This window comes from Herpailurus yagouaroundi, unplaced genomic scaffold (genome assembly GCF_014898765.1).
Source record: "Herpailurus yagouaroundi ecotype Mexico unplaced genomic scaffold, PumYag 163, whole genome shotgun sequence".
In the NCBI taxonomy this organism is placed as follows: Eukaryota; Metazoa; Chordata; class Mammalia; order Carnivora; family Felidae; genus Herpailurus; species Herpailurus yagouaroundi.
This window is the reverse complement of record NW_024412404.1, coordinates 10,088,927-10,104,019: the sequence shown is the minus strand read 5'-3', so window position 1 is coordinate 10,104,019 and position 15,093 is coordinate 10,088,927. Positions and strand designations below refer to the sequence as shown.

The window sequence follows — 15,093 nt, the reverse complement described above, 5'->3', positions numbered from 1 at the left end:
TCACCATACCTTAAACATGACAGTAAAACACCTACACTAGGCCCATACAAAGCAGGATCTCTGTGGGTCCCTTTCCCATCGTCTCCCCTTATATATAAGAAGCACTTCAAAAATATTTGTCTTTGCCTTGAAGATCTGCAAGGTCCTTACCATCTCTAGAATTCTATTATTTAAAATCCAGGAGGGGCACCTGGGTGGCTCAGTCAGTTAAACGTCTGACTCTTTTTATTTTATTTTATTTTATTTTATTTTATTTTATTTTTTAATATATTTTTGAAAGAGACAGACAGACAGAGCACAAACGGGGGAGGCACAGAGAGAAAGGAAGATACAGAATTCAAAGCAGGCTCCAGGCTCTGAGCTGTCAGCACAGAGCCCAATGAAGGGTTCGAACTCATGAGAGCCATGAGATCATAACCTGAGCAGAAGTCAGAGGCTTAACCAACTGAACTACCCAGGCGCCCCAAGCGACCAACTCTTGATTTCGGCTCACATCATGATCTCACAGTTTGTGAGTTCAAGCCTCATGTCAGTCTCTGTATGACTGTGTGGAGCCTGCTTTGGATTCTCTCTCTCTCTCTCTCTCTCTCTCTCTCTCTCTCTCTCCTTTCTCTGCTCCTCCCCTACACGTGTGCATGCTCTCTCTCTCTCAAAATAAATAAACTAAAAATAAAATTAAAATTAAAAAATTTTAAAAAGTCCAGGGGCGCCTGGGTGGCTCAGTCAGCTAAGTGTCCGACTGAGTCTTAATTTTGGCTCAGGTCGTGATCTCACAGTTTGTGGGATCAATCCCTGACTCGAGAATCCCATCTGTGATTCTCTCTCCCTCTCTCTCTGCCCCTTCCCTTCTTGCACTCTTTCTTTCTCAAAGTAAATAAATAAACATTTAAAACAAAATAAAACAAAATAAAATCCACTGACAACTCAGTTCCTTTAGAAAACTGTTCTTGAACAACTCCACCAAATGTAGATAGCCTCTGAATTATCATCCCTCTTCAGCATTCATGAAGAATGGTGTTGAACTTTATTAAGTATGTAAATATGTAACTGTTCATTAGTATTACATATGTCAATATTTTATTTCCCCAATTGTCTGAAGGCTTCAGGGTGACACTCATACTTTCTTTTGTATCTTATCTTTCCATAGGACTTCATACTATAATATCCTCAATAAATATTGCTGACAGACCAAATATTGACTGACAGAAGCAATTGGATAATATCTCCAAAGTGTTTTTATCTTCTGGGACAAAAACAGTAAGTAAATCCATCAGTGTTATTACTGCTCAAGTGTGTGAATAGTAATTGCTACTGTTGATCGAGGACCATCTTTACAACATTACACTCTGTTCTCTAAGTAAATATGGCTTAACTTGCAACTTAAGTGCCCCAAACTTCCAAGTTTATCTTTCTAATGTTAAGTCCATTTTTGAGGTCCAGATTATTTCAACCTAGACCCTTTGTAGACCTTTTAAACTCAACATTTCCAAAGCTATATTTATTACTCTTTTTTCTTGCATTCTAATCACTGTAAGATTATTTTGTCTTTATTTTTATTTGTTTTTAATTTTAAAAAGTTTTATTTATTTTTTTTGAGAGAGAGAGAGCACGAGTGGGGAAGAGGCAGAGAGCGAGAGAGAGAGAGAGAGAGAGAGAGAGAGAGAGAATTCCAAGCAGGCTCCACACTGTCAGAGCAGAATCGTGAGATGATGACCTGAGCTGAAATCAAGGGTCGGTTGCTCAACCGACTGAGCCACCCAAGTGCCCATATTTATTTTTAATTTTATTCCAGCATAATTAACATACAGTGCTTTATTAGTTTCAGGTGTACAATATAATGCTTCAGTAATTCCATGCTACTCAGTGCTCATCATCCAATACTGTATTATTCTTTTGTTAAAAAAATTTTAATGCTTATTTGTTTTTGAGAGAGAGAGACAGAGACAGAGAGAGAGAGAGAGGCAGCGTGAGTGGGGGAGGGGCAGAGAGAGAGGGAGACACAGAATCTGAAACAGGCTCCAGGCTCTGAGCTACAGCACAGAGCCCGACGTGGGGCTCTAACTCCTGAACCACAAGATCATGACTTGAGCTGAAGTCGGACACTTAACCGACTGAGCCACCCAGGTGCCCCTTATACTGTATTATTCTTAAAACACTCTTTTCCATTGGCTTCTATAACTCTTGTTTTACCCTCTACATCTTTAGCTACTTCCTAGTCTCCTTTGCCAGTCTTTGATTCTCTATCTAGACATTAAGTGTTCTAGTTACCCAAGGCTGAATTCTAGGTTCTCACTTTCTCCTTAACCTTGATTTACTAATGTTACATCTTTAGCCCAGGCTGCTTCTTATATATTCAACTCTTTAGTATCTCTTCTTGGGTGTCTCTAAGGCCTCCGCATACTCAATATGGCCCAACCAAGTAACTCATCCTTTCCTCTGTCCTTCCACTTTGCTCTAAACCAACAGTCAACTGATTCTCTTCTAGTGATCCCTGCCTCAGTGGTGAATCCATAAAATTATGTTAACAGGAAACTAGGAATTATCCTTGACATCTTCCTCTCCCCATTGCCTTATTGAATCCCTTGCCAAGTCTCAACCATTTTATCACTTCAGAGTCCATTTATCCATTTCCCTCCATTTCTGTGGCCTTTACTCTAGACTAAGTGCCACATCTTGCAATAGTCTACTCATATCTGCTTTTGTCTCTGTTACATTATCCAAGCTATGGGCAAGGATCTTTTTTGAAATGTACACCTGACCATGTCAACCACGGCTTAACACTTTGGCTTTGTGTTGCTTTTAGGATAATGACAAGACCTCCACAGTGACTACAAGGCTTCTAGTGGCTATAAGATTTTATATATATATGTTTTATTATTTATTTTTGAGAGAGAGAGCCTGAGTGGTGGAGGTACACAGAAAGAGGGGGACAGAGGATCTGAAGTGGGCTCTGTGCTAACAGCAGAGAGCCCAGTGAGGGACTCGAACTCATGAACTATGAGATCATGACCTGAGCCAAAGTTGGACACTCAACCAACTCAGCCACCCAGGCGCCCCTAGATTTGACCTATTTCTCTATTTCATCTTATATCACACACTTCCTAGTTCTTCCTACTCTAGTCACAGTGGTTTTCTTCTATAGTTGCAAACCAATAATTTTGTTCTTATGAACCAGTTAATTTCATTTGCAGACAAGTTTCATTGTAGGCTGGACAAACACTTTGACACTTCTCCAGTCTAGCAGCTCCCTCTATTGTCTCATACATTTGTCAGCATAGGTGACCTGCCTGATCCCTGGAAGACATTTGAATTCTTGACCCTTAAAGGACATAGTGTAGTAATGTATTTGAGGTTGTGATCAGACCTTTGAAAACACCAGCTCTCCTACCAGAGGCTCTGTCTCCTTTTTGTGGAATGCTTTTTCTTACACCTTTCCTCAGTTAAGCCCTTGTCATCCTCCACTTCTGAGTTTAAGCATCACTTCCTTCCTCAAAGAAGCCTTCTCTAAACTTACTTAGGTCAATGGGGCACCTGTGTGGCTCAGTGGCTTGAGTGTCTGACTTTGGCTCAGGTCATGATGTTGCAGTTTATGAGTTGGAGCCACACATCAGGCTCGTTGCTGTCAGCCTGTGGGGGCAAAGCCCTTTTCAGTTTCTCTGTCCCTTTCTCTCTCTGCCCCTCCCCTTCTTGCATTCTCTCAAAGATAAATATTTTTTTAAAAAAAGTAAATTGTTTTAGGTCAAATTACTTTTTTATGGTTTTATATCACCATGTACTAAACCTCCTCTCAAACGTACTAATCTCAGTTTGAATTTTACATGAATTGCTGTGATTATTTGATTAAGATTTGTCTTTCCCACTGGAGTATAAGCTCCCTGAAGGACATGGGCCAAGCTTTTTCTTTGTTTTTAAGGTTTTATTTTTTTATTAAAATGTTTTTAATGTTTATTTATTTTTGAGAGAGAGAGAGAGAGAGAGAGAGAGCATGAACAGGGGAAGGGCAGAGGGAGAGAGCGGGGGAGACACAGAATGCAAAGCAGGCTCCAGGCTCCGAGCTGTCAGCATAGAGTCCAATGCAGAGCTCAAACTCACGAGCTGTGAGATCATGACCAGAGCCAAAGTTGGACGTCTAACCGACTGAGTGCCCCAGGTGCCCCATTAAGGTTTTATTTTGAAGTAATTTCCACATCCAACATAGGGCTCGAACTTATAACCCTGAGATCAAGATGGACCATGTTTTTATCAACTATTGTATCTCTGATGCCTACCATCTGTACAAGAAATACCTATTGAATGAATGAAAGAATAAATTAGGTCAGTTCTGTAAACAACTTCTAGTTCACTGCTATATCTAATTGTAACTACATTGACATAATACAGTTCCTCTTCTGCAATATTCTTTCTCCTACAACTGCCTGGAAAACTCTTACTCATTTTTCAAGGCTCAGCTCAAGTCTCTTTTCCTAATCTCCTCACTCCTCCCATAGAATTGGTCTCTCCCCTCTTTCTGCCTTATAGTACTCCATGCATACTCCTAATATAAAATAGGTAACTGACAAATTGTGCTCACTTTTTGTAGCTGCTTGCTCTCTTACAAAAGACTGTAGAAATGTTGTCTTATTAATTTGTATATCTTGGTCATCTAACATAATGCCTGGAACACAGTAGGTAGACAGTGGATGTGTGTTGACTGAATGAATGTAGATCTATTCTGTAGGTCTAGGGGTGTACATACTAAGGAAGTGAGAGGAATATAGCACCTAATATGTGCTGAGCACTGCAGTAGCTCTTATGCCTCAATGATCTCATGTGATATTTGCATCACATGGAGGGGATCACTCATATTTTACAGATTAGAAACTGATACTCGGATATTTAGTGAGTCCTTAAGATCATTATCTAAGTAGAGAACATTCAATGCTTTGGTTCTTTCTTATTCTACTGTGTTGTTAGAAGTTAATGTGCAGCAACTATACTTACATTAAAAAAATTAATGTGAAGATTTGATGGGCTTCAGAAAAAGACTTGACTCAAAAAATGTCAGTTTTGGGGCACCTGGGTGGCTCAGTCAGTTAAGCGTCCAACTTCAGCTTACGTCATGATCTCACGGTTCATGAGTTTGAGCCCTGCGTCAGGCTCTGTGTTGACATCTCAGAGCCTGGAGCCTTCTTTGGATTCTGTGTCTCCCTCTCTCTCTGCCCCTCCCCACTCATAGTCTGCCTCTCTCTCTCTCTCAAAAATAAATAAAACATTTAAAAAATTAAAAAAAAAAGAAAAATGTTGGTTTTCATTTTTTCAAATACCAGATTATTAAAACCAAAAGAAAAGAGAAATCTGAAGCAATTTCCTAAAATTTCTGCTCTCCTTATTAGCTTTGGCCTTATGTTCACAAGCTTTTCTCAACTTCACATTAGCCATGGAAATCTGATGTCACAACTTCAGAATATCTAATATTATTTCTAGAGTTGAGCAGCACCTGGCCGGCTCAGTTGGTAGAGCATGTGACTCTTGATCTCAGGGTCATAAGTTCAAGCCTCACATTGGGCATGGAGCCTACTTAATTACAAAGAAAAAAAGAGTTGAAAATATTAAGAATTATGTTCATCTCATGCAATTTATTAATATCTAATTACCATAGATCAAAAATATAACCAAAGTATGCTTTAGAAAATATCCAAACCATAAAAAAAGTGTATAATGAAAAGTAAAAGGTACAGGTCTCCTAAGTTTCATCAGTCCCATCCCCCAGAGGTAATCACTGCTAGACAGTGTCTTGTGTATCATTTCAGAAATAGTTATGGCATTTCTTCTGATATACTAAAATACACTATATGCATATAAAAGAAAACAAAGATGTCCAATTTCATGTGATGTTGCATAACATCTAAAACATTTTAGGAATGCCTGAGTGGCTCAGTTGGTTAAGCCTCCAACTCTTGATTTGGGCTCAGGTCATGACCTCATGCTTCGTGAGATATCATGCTTTGTGAACCCCTACATTGGACTCCACCTTAACAGCAAGGGGCCTGTTTAGGATTCTCTCTCTCCCTCTCTCTTTCTGCCCCTCTCCCGCTTACGTGTGTGCACGTGCATGTGCTGTCTCTCTCAAAATAAATAAATAAACATTTTTAAATATTTAAAATTTTGTTTGTGGATAAATTCAACACTGAAGGGGCAAAGGTCTCCAGGCACCTGGGTGACTCAGTCAGTTGAGCGACCTACTCTTCATACTGGTTGAGGTCATAACCCCAGGGTCATGGAATCAAGCCCAGCGTTAGGCTCCTCTTGGATTCTGTTTCAGAGTCTCTGTCCCTCTCCCTCTTACCCTTGTGTATGCATACTCTCTCTCCCTCTCTCCCTCTCTCAAAAATAAGTAAATAAATAAAGGAGCAAAGGTCTTGTGTTAGACATAGGATAAAATATATATGCCCCAAAGTTATTGAAATTAGTTAGGCATCTGTGATACATTCCTGACAGATACAAGTAAATGAAAGTCTGCAGTCTAAAAGACTCTTTAACAGAAGACTTGCAGATAGCTAAGGTCCATGACAATGTTTATTAAAATGGCACTGCAGGGCATCTGGGTGGTTCAGTCCGTTAAGCATCCCACTCTTGATTTCAGCTCCTGTCATGATTTCACAGTTCAAGCCCTGCAATGGTCTCTGTGCTGACAGAGCCCCTGTGGAGCCTGCTTCAGATTCTCTCTCCCTTTCTCTCTGCCCCTCCCCCACTCAAAAATAAATAAATAAACATTTAAAAATTGGCACTCCAATTTCTCCCTATTTCACATAACACGGTGGTGCATGTGGGGATGGGAAAGTTTTCAAAGAAGGCTTTTCAGGTAGTTATTGTTATATATGGTCTACATGGTATTCATATACTGTCATATTAAAAAAAAAAGCTTTGTCAAAACTGTGAACAAGGAGTAGAGACAAAGGGAGAGAGAGAAGCAGAGCTCACCCAGTGGGGCTCATGTTCACCTGAAGCAGGGCTGGAACTCACAAACCGTGAGATCATGACCTGAGCCAAAGTCAGATGTTTAACCGACTGAGCCACCCAGGCGCCCAGTTTTTCTTTTTTCTTTTTTTTTGTCTTTGTGTTTTGTTTTTTGTTTTTGTGCTAACATTTCTAACCTTTCTGTGTCTTAAGCCAATTCCTCTTTCTGTCTTCCTTATTTTGTTAGTGATACCATCAAGTCTGTTAATCACTCTAGCAAAACGGTTTGCAGCAGCTTTGGCTTTTCCTCCATCAATTTCCTTTTAGGTCGCTATGTTTTTATGCTCCTATCAGCCCTCTTTTTTAATTAAATAATTTTTTGAGAGAGAGAGAGAGAGAGAGAGAGAGAGAGCACAAGTGGGGGAGAGACAGGGAGAAACTCCCAAGCAGGCTCCTGGATGTCAGTTCAGAGCCTGATATGGGGCTCGAGCCCACTGATCTCATGAATTGTGAGATTGTGACGAAATCAAGAGTCATACACTTAACCAAGTGAATCACCCAGGCCCTCTTGCCTGGATTGTTGCAAAAGCTTCCCAACTGGCTTCTTTATTAAGGATCTGTCAGTATCTCCCTTCCCAAACATTCTATTCATCTCTTCCAGGTTAACTTTTCTAAAATCGAGCTGTCATCAGCTTCTTATTATCCATTGAACTAAGTCTAAACTCTTTAGCCAAAGATTAAACCAGTTCATGATGTAGCCTTGACCTACTTCTCTAACATTATTGGTCAGTAGTCTGCCACACAAGTGTTGGGCCATCACGGAGAGGGAATCAAGGATCGACAAACTGGACTATTCCTTGTTTCATGAACAAGTTCAGTTTTCTTATTCTGTGTGTGTGTATGTGTATATATGTTTGCCTTAGTCCATGCTTAGCCATGTCAAAGGACAGTTTCATTATCTCCTTCCCTGATGACCATTAGCAAATATGATCTTTCTCCTGCATCCCCACTTTTATTTGTATTATATGTATTTTACTATTAGGTTCACATTCATTCCATGAAATAATACATTCTCTGAGAAAGTGGATTGATTTTTCTCTACTTTTTTAGCCTCTGGCTACTAGTTGCTAGATATTCTAAAAGTGAAAGACAGAGAGAAAAGATTGGTCTTTGGCATGCCTGGCTGTCTCAGTTAGTAGAGTGCACAACTCTTGATCTTGGAGTTGTGAGTTCGAGCTCCATGTTGGATGTGGAGATTACTTAAAAATAAAATCTTTAAAAAAATAATAAAAGAGGGGTGCCTGGGTGACTCAGTCAGTTAAGTGTCTGACTGTTGATATTGGCTCAGATCATGATCTCATGGTCCTGAAATTGAGCCCTGTGTTGGGCTCCACACTGAGCACAGAGCCTGCTTGGGATTCTCTTTCTCCCTCTCTCTCTGCCCCTCCCTGATTGGCACATGCTCTCTCTCTCTCTCTCTCTCTCTCTCTCTCAAAATAAATAAATAAACTTTAAAAAAAAAAAGAAAAAAAGAAAAGCTTGGTCTTTAAGTAGATCCACCATCATGTATCATCTATTCAGTGTCAAAGGACATACCCAATTAATGAAACAGATAAGTCCTAACGTCATTTGAGCTTACATTCTAGTGGAGGGAAACTGATACAGAAACATTTTATATATAACATAAATTTTGTATATAATATATTTGGAAAGCTGATAAATGCTGTGGAAAATATCTATTAAATTAAAAAAATTAATGTTTATTTACTTTTGAGAGAGAGAGAGAGAGAGAGAGAGAATGCAAGAGGCAGGGAGAAAGGGAGTCACAGAATCCTAAGCCGGCTCCAGGCTCTAAGCTATCAGCACAGAACCTGACGTGGGGCTCAAACCCATGAACTTTGAGATCATGACCTGAGCCCAATTTGGATGCTTAACTGATTGAGCCACCCAGGTGCCCTTTATTAATCTTTTTTAATGTTTATTTATTTTTGAGAGAAAGAGAGAGTGAGTAGGGGAGGGGCAGAGAGAGAGGGGAGACACAAAATCTGAAGCAGTTTCCAGGCTCCAAGCTGTTAGCACAAAGCCTGATGCGGGGCTCGAACTCATGGACTGTGAGATCATGATCTGAGCCAAAGTTGGACACTCAACCAACTGAGCCACCCGGGCACCCCTGTGGAAAATATTTAAATTAGAGTCACATACCCTACTGACTGAACCAGCCAGGTGCCCCAGAAAATTTTATTTCACTTTATAATCTATTTCTAAAGATTATTATTATTATTATTATTATTTTAAAGTTTACTTATTTTGAGAGAGATAGAGCAGGAGCAGGGCAGGTATAGAGAGGGAGGGAGAGAGAGAACCCCAAGCAGGCTCTGTTAAAGGGGGCTTGACCTCACAAATCATGAGATCATGACTTGAGCCAAAAATAAGGGTCAGACACTTAACAGACTGAGCCACCCAAGCACCCCTAGCATGAGACTTTTGATCTCGGGGATCGTGAGTTTAAGCCCCATGATGGGTGTACAGTTTACCTAAAAATGTATAATAAATATAATATAATAAAAATAATATAATAAAATATAATAAAGCTGTGAGGTTGGGTAAGATCTAGAGTGAGTGTGATTACAGAAGAGACCCGCTGACTGAGCCCTGGGACACTATAACATCTGTAGGTTAGGTAGTTTAGTAGTAACCGGTTGCATAGATGGAGAAGAAATAATTGGATGTTGGGGTGTCTGGCTGACTCACTCTGAAGAGCATGTGACTCTTGATCTCGAGGTTGTGAGTTTGAGCCCACATTTGGTATAGAGATAAATAAATAAATAAATAAATAAATAAATAAATAAATAAAGGATGTTGAAATCACTAGACTTGTCAGTTATCATTTATATCAACTTTCCATCCTTCATCTGGATTGAGTTTTGGAGTTGGGAGCCATTAAATGATAAGCTGAACCTGTAAGGTACATCTCATTGAAAATGAAACAGAAGAGAAGAGATGTACTAGTATAGCCTACAGGCCTGGGGGAGAAATCCACATTAGCACTAGGAATTGGGGCAGTTTTGCTAATTAGGTAATTTCTCCTTTGTTGTTACATTAACAAATGTAAGAAGCTTTCTCTTTGTATTTTTTTATTGTGTAAAATACACTTCATTTAAAATCTACAATTTTAACCATTTAAAAAAATTTTTTAATGTTTATTTATTTTTGACAGAGAGAGAGAGAGAGAGAGAGAGAGACAGAGCCTGAGCGGGGGAGGAGGGGGGCAGAGAGAGAGAGAGAGGGAGACAGAATCCAAAGCAGGCTCCACGCTCTGAGCTGTCAGCACAGAGCCCCACACGGGGCTCGAACTCACAGACCATGAGATCACGACCTGAGCCGAAGTCAGTTGTTCAACCAACTGAGCCACCTAGGCGCCCCTTAACCATTTTTAATTGTACAATTCAGTAGCATTAATTACATTTACAGTGCAACCATTCCATTTGGGGAGCTTTAGTTTCTACACATTAGACATGTAACATATAAATAATGATATTATTATATAGGTCTGTATTTTCTGGCAGAAACTGAAAATTGGGAACCTGGAGGAAAATAAATTATAAATCTGGACTCATTACTAGTGACTACATGTGTCTAGAAAGACCTTGCAGAAGCATATCCATAGAAAGAGAAAGAGGAGACCGGTGCCAATAATAAGAAAGGTTGGAATAACTATTGAAGAAAATTCTAATATCGTTTCTGAAAGAGACAAAACAAGTTCAGAACAACTTTGGTCATAAAGAATAGGAATGAATTTTGCCCAGCCGGGAAGTGATGAGGGGCTTACAGTAAGAGAATAGTGCCCCTCACCTGGGTGGCTCAGCAGGTTAAGCGCCCGACTTCAGCCCAGGTCCTGATCTCAAGCCCCCCCGCGTCGGGCTCTGTGCTGTTCCGAGCCTGCTTCGGATTCTGTATCTCCCTCTCTCTCTGCCCCTTTCCTACTCGTGTGTTCTTTCTCTCCCTGTCAAAATAGACATTAAAAAAATCTGTAAAAAAAGAGAGAGAGAAATAGTGCCCCTAAGGAGTAGTTAAGTAGAAGTCTTGGAGTACAGTGTGGGCGCGGAGAAGCAACTGTAAAGTTCCTAAGATTTTATGGCAGAGACTGGGCTGGTGGGGAGCAGAGTTCGGTTAAGCAGAGGCATAGATTCAGAAACGCTGGACAAGCATAATAATTGTGTAATTTGTAGGGCCCCAAAGAAAGAGCAATCTGCTTTAGCAATATTTCTTTGACAGAGGTGATGGGGTGGAGTGGAAGCTTAATAGGTGGTTAGGGAGAGTAGAAACCGAGGTTCAGTGGGAAGCTCTGAGAAGGCAGAACTGATTTGGCGGGAGATGGTGCAATTTCAGAGGTTCCTGGAAAGAGCAGTGAGGAACCAAAGGTTGTTTCTGGAAAGGATTCATCTGAGCTAGGGCAATTACAAGTCAATGGACGGGGAGAGCTTTCTGAGGTGGGTTTTGGTGGGACCTTCTCCCTGGCCACGCTTTCCTTCTTCCATCAGAACAGAAGAGGCCTGGTAAGCGAGGCCGGGAGGAGGGTCTTGGGTGAGGCTGTACGGGGGAGGTGGCGAGCGTGGGTGACTCCCACTCGTGGCGCGGGCCCAGGCCCCGCCCCTGGTGTACGCCATCAGCCCGCGCCGCGCCGCTTGGTGTTATTCCGTCCCGCCCGCGCGGCGGTCGGTGCTCTGTCACCGCCCGCTCTGGTCATGTCTCCAGCCAGTGGCTTGTAAATTGGCGACCCGACTTCCCGTCGCGGCCCTGGTCCTGATGGCGGCGGCGGCGGCCCTGGCAGCGGCCGATCCCCCTCCCGCGATGCCGCAAGCGGCGGGAGCCGGAGGGCCCACCGCCCGCCGGGACTTCTACTGGCTGCGCTCCTTTCTGGCCGGAGGTGGGTGTCAGCCGAGAGGAGCCGGCGCGCTCGGGTGGCAGGGCGGGATCCTGGGCAGATCCGGTGTTTGCGGCCGCGGTGACATTCTTGGACTCTGGCTGCTTCAGTGCCCGGTCGGTTGTTTGCACTGACCTGTTGTAACTCTTTCTGATAACCACTTGACTAGTGACAACAGGATCCTGGGGAAGAAGGGCCTCGAGCGGTCTGGGAGCGGCTGGGGATGTGGACGGGCCGAACCAAGCACCCATTCTTCGGGGTGGGAAAGTAGGGGAAAGAGCGGAGTGCCAGGGTTTCAGTGAGACATGTTGGGCACCCTTTTCTTTTACAAAGACCATAAATGACCCATTGTAGAGTTGGATTTTGCTGTTTGCTTTAAAGAAAACAAATACTGGAGGTCAGCTTTTTAAAGATGATGAGGGAAATTGTGTAAAACTGTCTACAACCAAAACTGCTTCCAGTGATCCTAGTAAACTGCTCTATAGTTACATGATAGGTAGCTGGTGCAGCCCTTCTATCTCTGTTACTGTGAGGCCAGAAAGTTCATAATTGTCTCTCAGAAATTTCCTCTGCCTTACCATAAAGAAGTCTTTCAGTCACTGCCTTCTCTTATTTGATTGTCCGGGTTGTCAACACTTAATTACTTGTTAAGGCTGGGAATTTAAAAAATTCCACGTTATGAGGGCTTGTGGAAAGAATATCTGTAGGCAGCAGTAGTATTAATAATTTAATTATTTTGTTCTTCTGATAAAAACGACATTCATTCATTTATACCAGGAATATGAGTGCCTGCTGTGTGCCTGCCACATGGTCAGTGTATACCATGGAACAAAACAAAGCTCCTGGAGTTTACTTGATTGGGGATTTGAGGGGAGAAAGTAAGTTACATAGTATGTTAGAAGGTGATGAATGCAATGGGGAGAAGTTAAAGGAGAATGGGGCAAGGGAACGCAAAGCTGAGTGGGTGCAGTGTTAAATAGGACGGTCATAAGTCTCTTGGAGAGAATGACACTTGAGCGGACTTGAAGTGAGAGAGTTGAGCAAGTTGATGTCTGAAGAGGAGCATTTCAGGCCAGAAGGAAAGCCATGTAGCTGGAGCCAAGTGGTGTTGATGGGGGAAGGAGGTTAGAGGTAATGGGGAGGCAGAATGAAGAGCTTTGCAAGCAATTGTAAACATTCTGACTTTTAGGGGCGCCTGGGTGGCTCAGTCGGTTGGGCGTCCGACTTCAGCTCAGGTCATGATCTCACCGTCGGTGGGTTCAAGCCCCACGTTGGGCTCTGTGCTCACAGCTTGGGGCCTGGAGCCTGCTTTGGTTTCTGTGTCTCCCTCTCTCTGCCTCTCCCCTCTCATGCTTTGTCTCTCTGTCTCTCAAAAATGAGTAAACATTAAAAAAAAAAAAAAGATTCCGACTTTTACTTGAAGTAGGAACTGCCAAACTGTTTTCTAAAGTGTATTGATATTATCAGAGTTTGTGTCCTCTGTGTTTGTGTATGTGTGTGTGTGTGTGCTTTCCCTTTAAATAGGTGTTTAATGGTATCTAATTGTAGTTTTAATTTGCATTTGCCTGATAACGTATGATGCTTTTCATATTCTTTGTTCTCTTATTTGGTAAAGCGCTGCTTCAAATTTTTGGTAAGTGTGAATAACTTTGAAGATTGTATAGGAATTCTTGGTTCAAGTGATAAGAAAAAAATACCATTGGGCAAGTTATTTAGCCTCCCTGTGCCTCAGTTTCCACATCTTTTATTTTATTATTTTTTAAAGTACTTTATAATCTTTTTTTTTTTTAATTTTTTTTTTCAACGTTTATTTATTTTTGGGACAGAGAAAGACAGAGCATGAACGGGGGAGGGGCAGAGAGAGAGGGAGACACAGAATCGGAAACAGGCTCCAGGCTCTGAGCCATCAGCCCAGAGCCTGACGCAGGGCTCGAACTCACGGACCGCGAGATCGTGACCTGGCTGAAGTCGGACGCTTAACCGACTGAGCCACCCAGGCGCCCCTAATCTTTTTTTTTAATACTTTATTTTTGAGAGAGAGACAGAATGCGAGTGGGTTAGGAGCAGAGAGAGAGGGAGACACAGAATCCAAAGCAGGCTCCAGGCTCTGACTGTCAGCACAGAGCCCGAAGCGGGGCTCGAATTCACGGGCCATGAGATCATGACCTGAGCCGAAGTCGGACACTCAACTGACTGAGCCACCCAGGTGCCCCTGTTGCCACGTCTTTTAAGTGGGAAAAGGATAGTACCTACCTCAGAGGATTGTAATGATTAAATGAGATAGTACCCATAAAAGCTTTGGCATAATGCCCTCAGTTAAATCTCTTAGCCTAGTACCTGGTATAAAGTAAACATTCAGTACTTGTTAACTGTTATTGTTGATTAGCAGCAGTGTTGGACAAATAACTTCATTTGCTCAAAAGGAGGATAAAAGCTTCATGACCTAACTCAATGGATTGTCGTGATGATCAACTGAGCTATAAAGTAATGTGATGAAATGAGTTAAGATACTATCAAAGAAAACTACTTATTGCACGCATTCCAAATTTTATAATAATGACTGAAAAGATAATATAACAAAATATTCTGAAACCAAACATACCCAAATGCAAAATATTTTTCATTTATCCTCAATTTGAGGCAGCCATGACTATTATTTTCATTAGTTAAGATAAGAGAAGCTTGTAATATATAAAGCTTATATGTGAATTTGAATACGATAGGCATTTTATTTTTAGATATCTCAGAGTATGGATTTTAATATTAGTTACATGCTAGGCTATTAAATAAATGAGTGATTTTGTCTTACATTTTAAAAAGTTTGTAAAGTTAAGAGTCTATGTTCATTCATTAAACAAACATCTTTTGGGTGCCTATTATGTGCCAGGCCCTGTACTGGTCTTTGGGGATATAGTTGTAAAGGAGACCCACAAAATCCCAGTCCTTTTGTACCTTCTGGATCAAATATGCAATGGTGAAGAGCTTAAAGTAGTCACAAAAAGATACCAAAGAGTTTTAATCCATCATTTTATAATGATAACAGCCTATTTTATCAAGTGTTTACAACATGTAAGGTACTTTACAAAATTGTCTATTTGGGCTACTATACCAAAAATACCATAATTTAGATAGTTGGCTTATAAACAACATTTTTTCTTCCTTCCTTCCTTCCTTCCTTCCTTCCTTCCTTCCTTCCTTCCTTCCTTCCTTCCTTCCTTCCTTCCTTCCTTCCT

The 15,093-nt window shown here is 41.3% G+C and overlaps 1 protein-coding gene across 1 annotated transcript in view; it reads left to right on the top strand.

The window, feature by feature from the left end:
• The first annotated feature begins 11,639 nt into the window (after window positions 1-11,639).
• The window catches only part of SLC25A16 (solute carrier family 25 member 16), a 51,961-nt gene continuing 48,507 nt past the window's right edge, over window positions 11,640-15,093 (top strand). Inside the window, exon 1 of the mRNA XM_040485205.1 lies at window positions 11,640-11,863. Coding sequence (XP_040341139.1) covers window positions 11,743-11,863 — 121 coding nt within the window. The 5' untranslated portion in view covers window positions 11,640-11,742. The remainder of the gene's footprint in view (window positions 11,864-15,093) is intronic.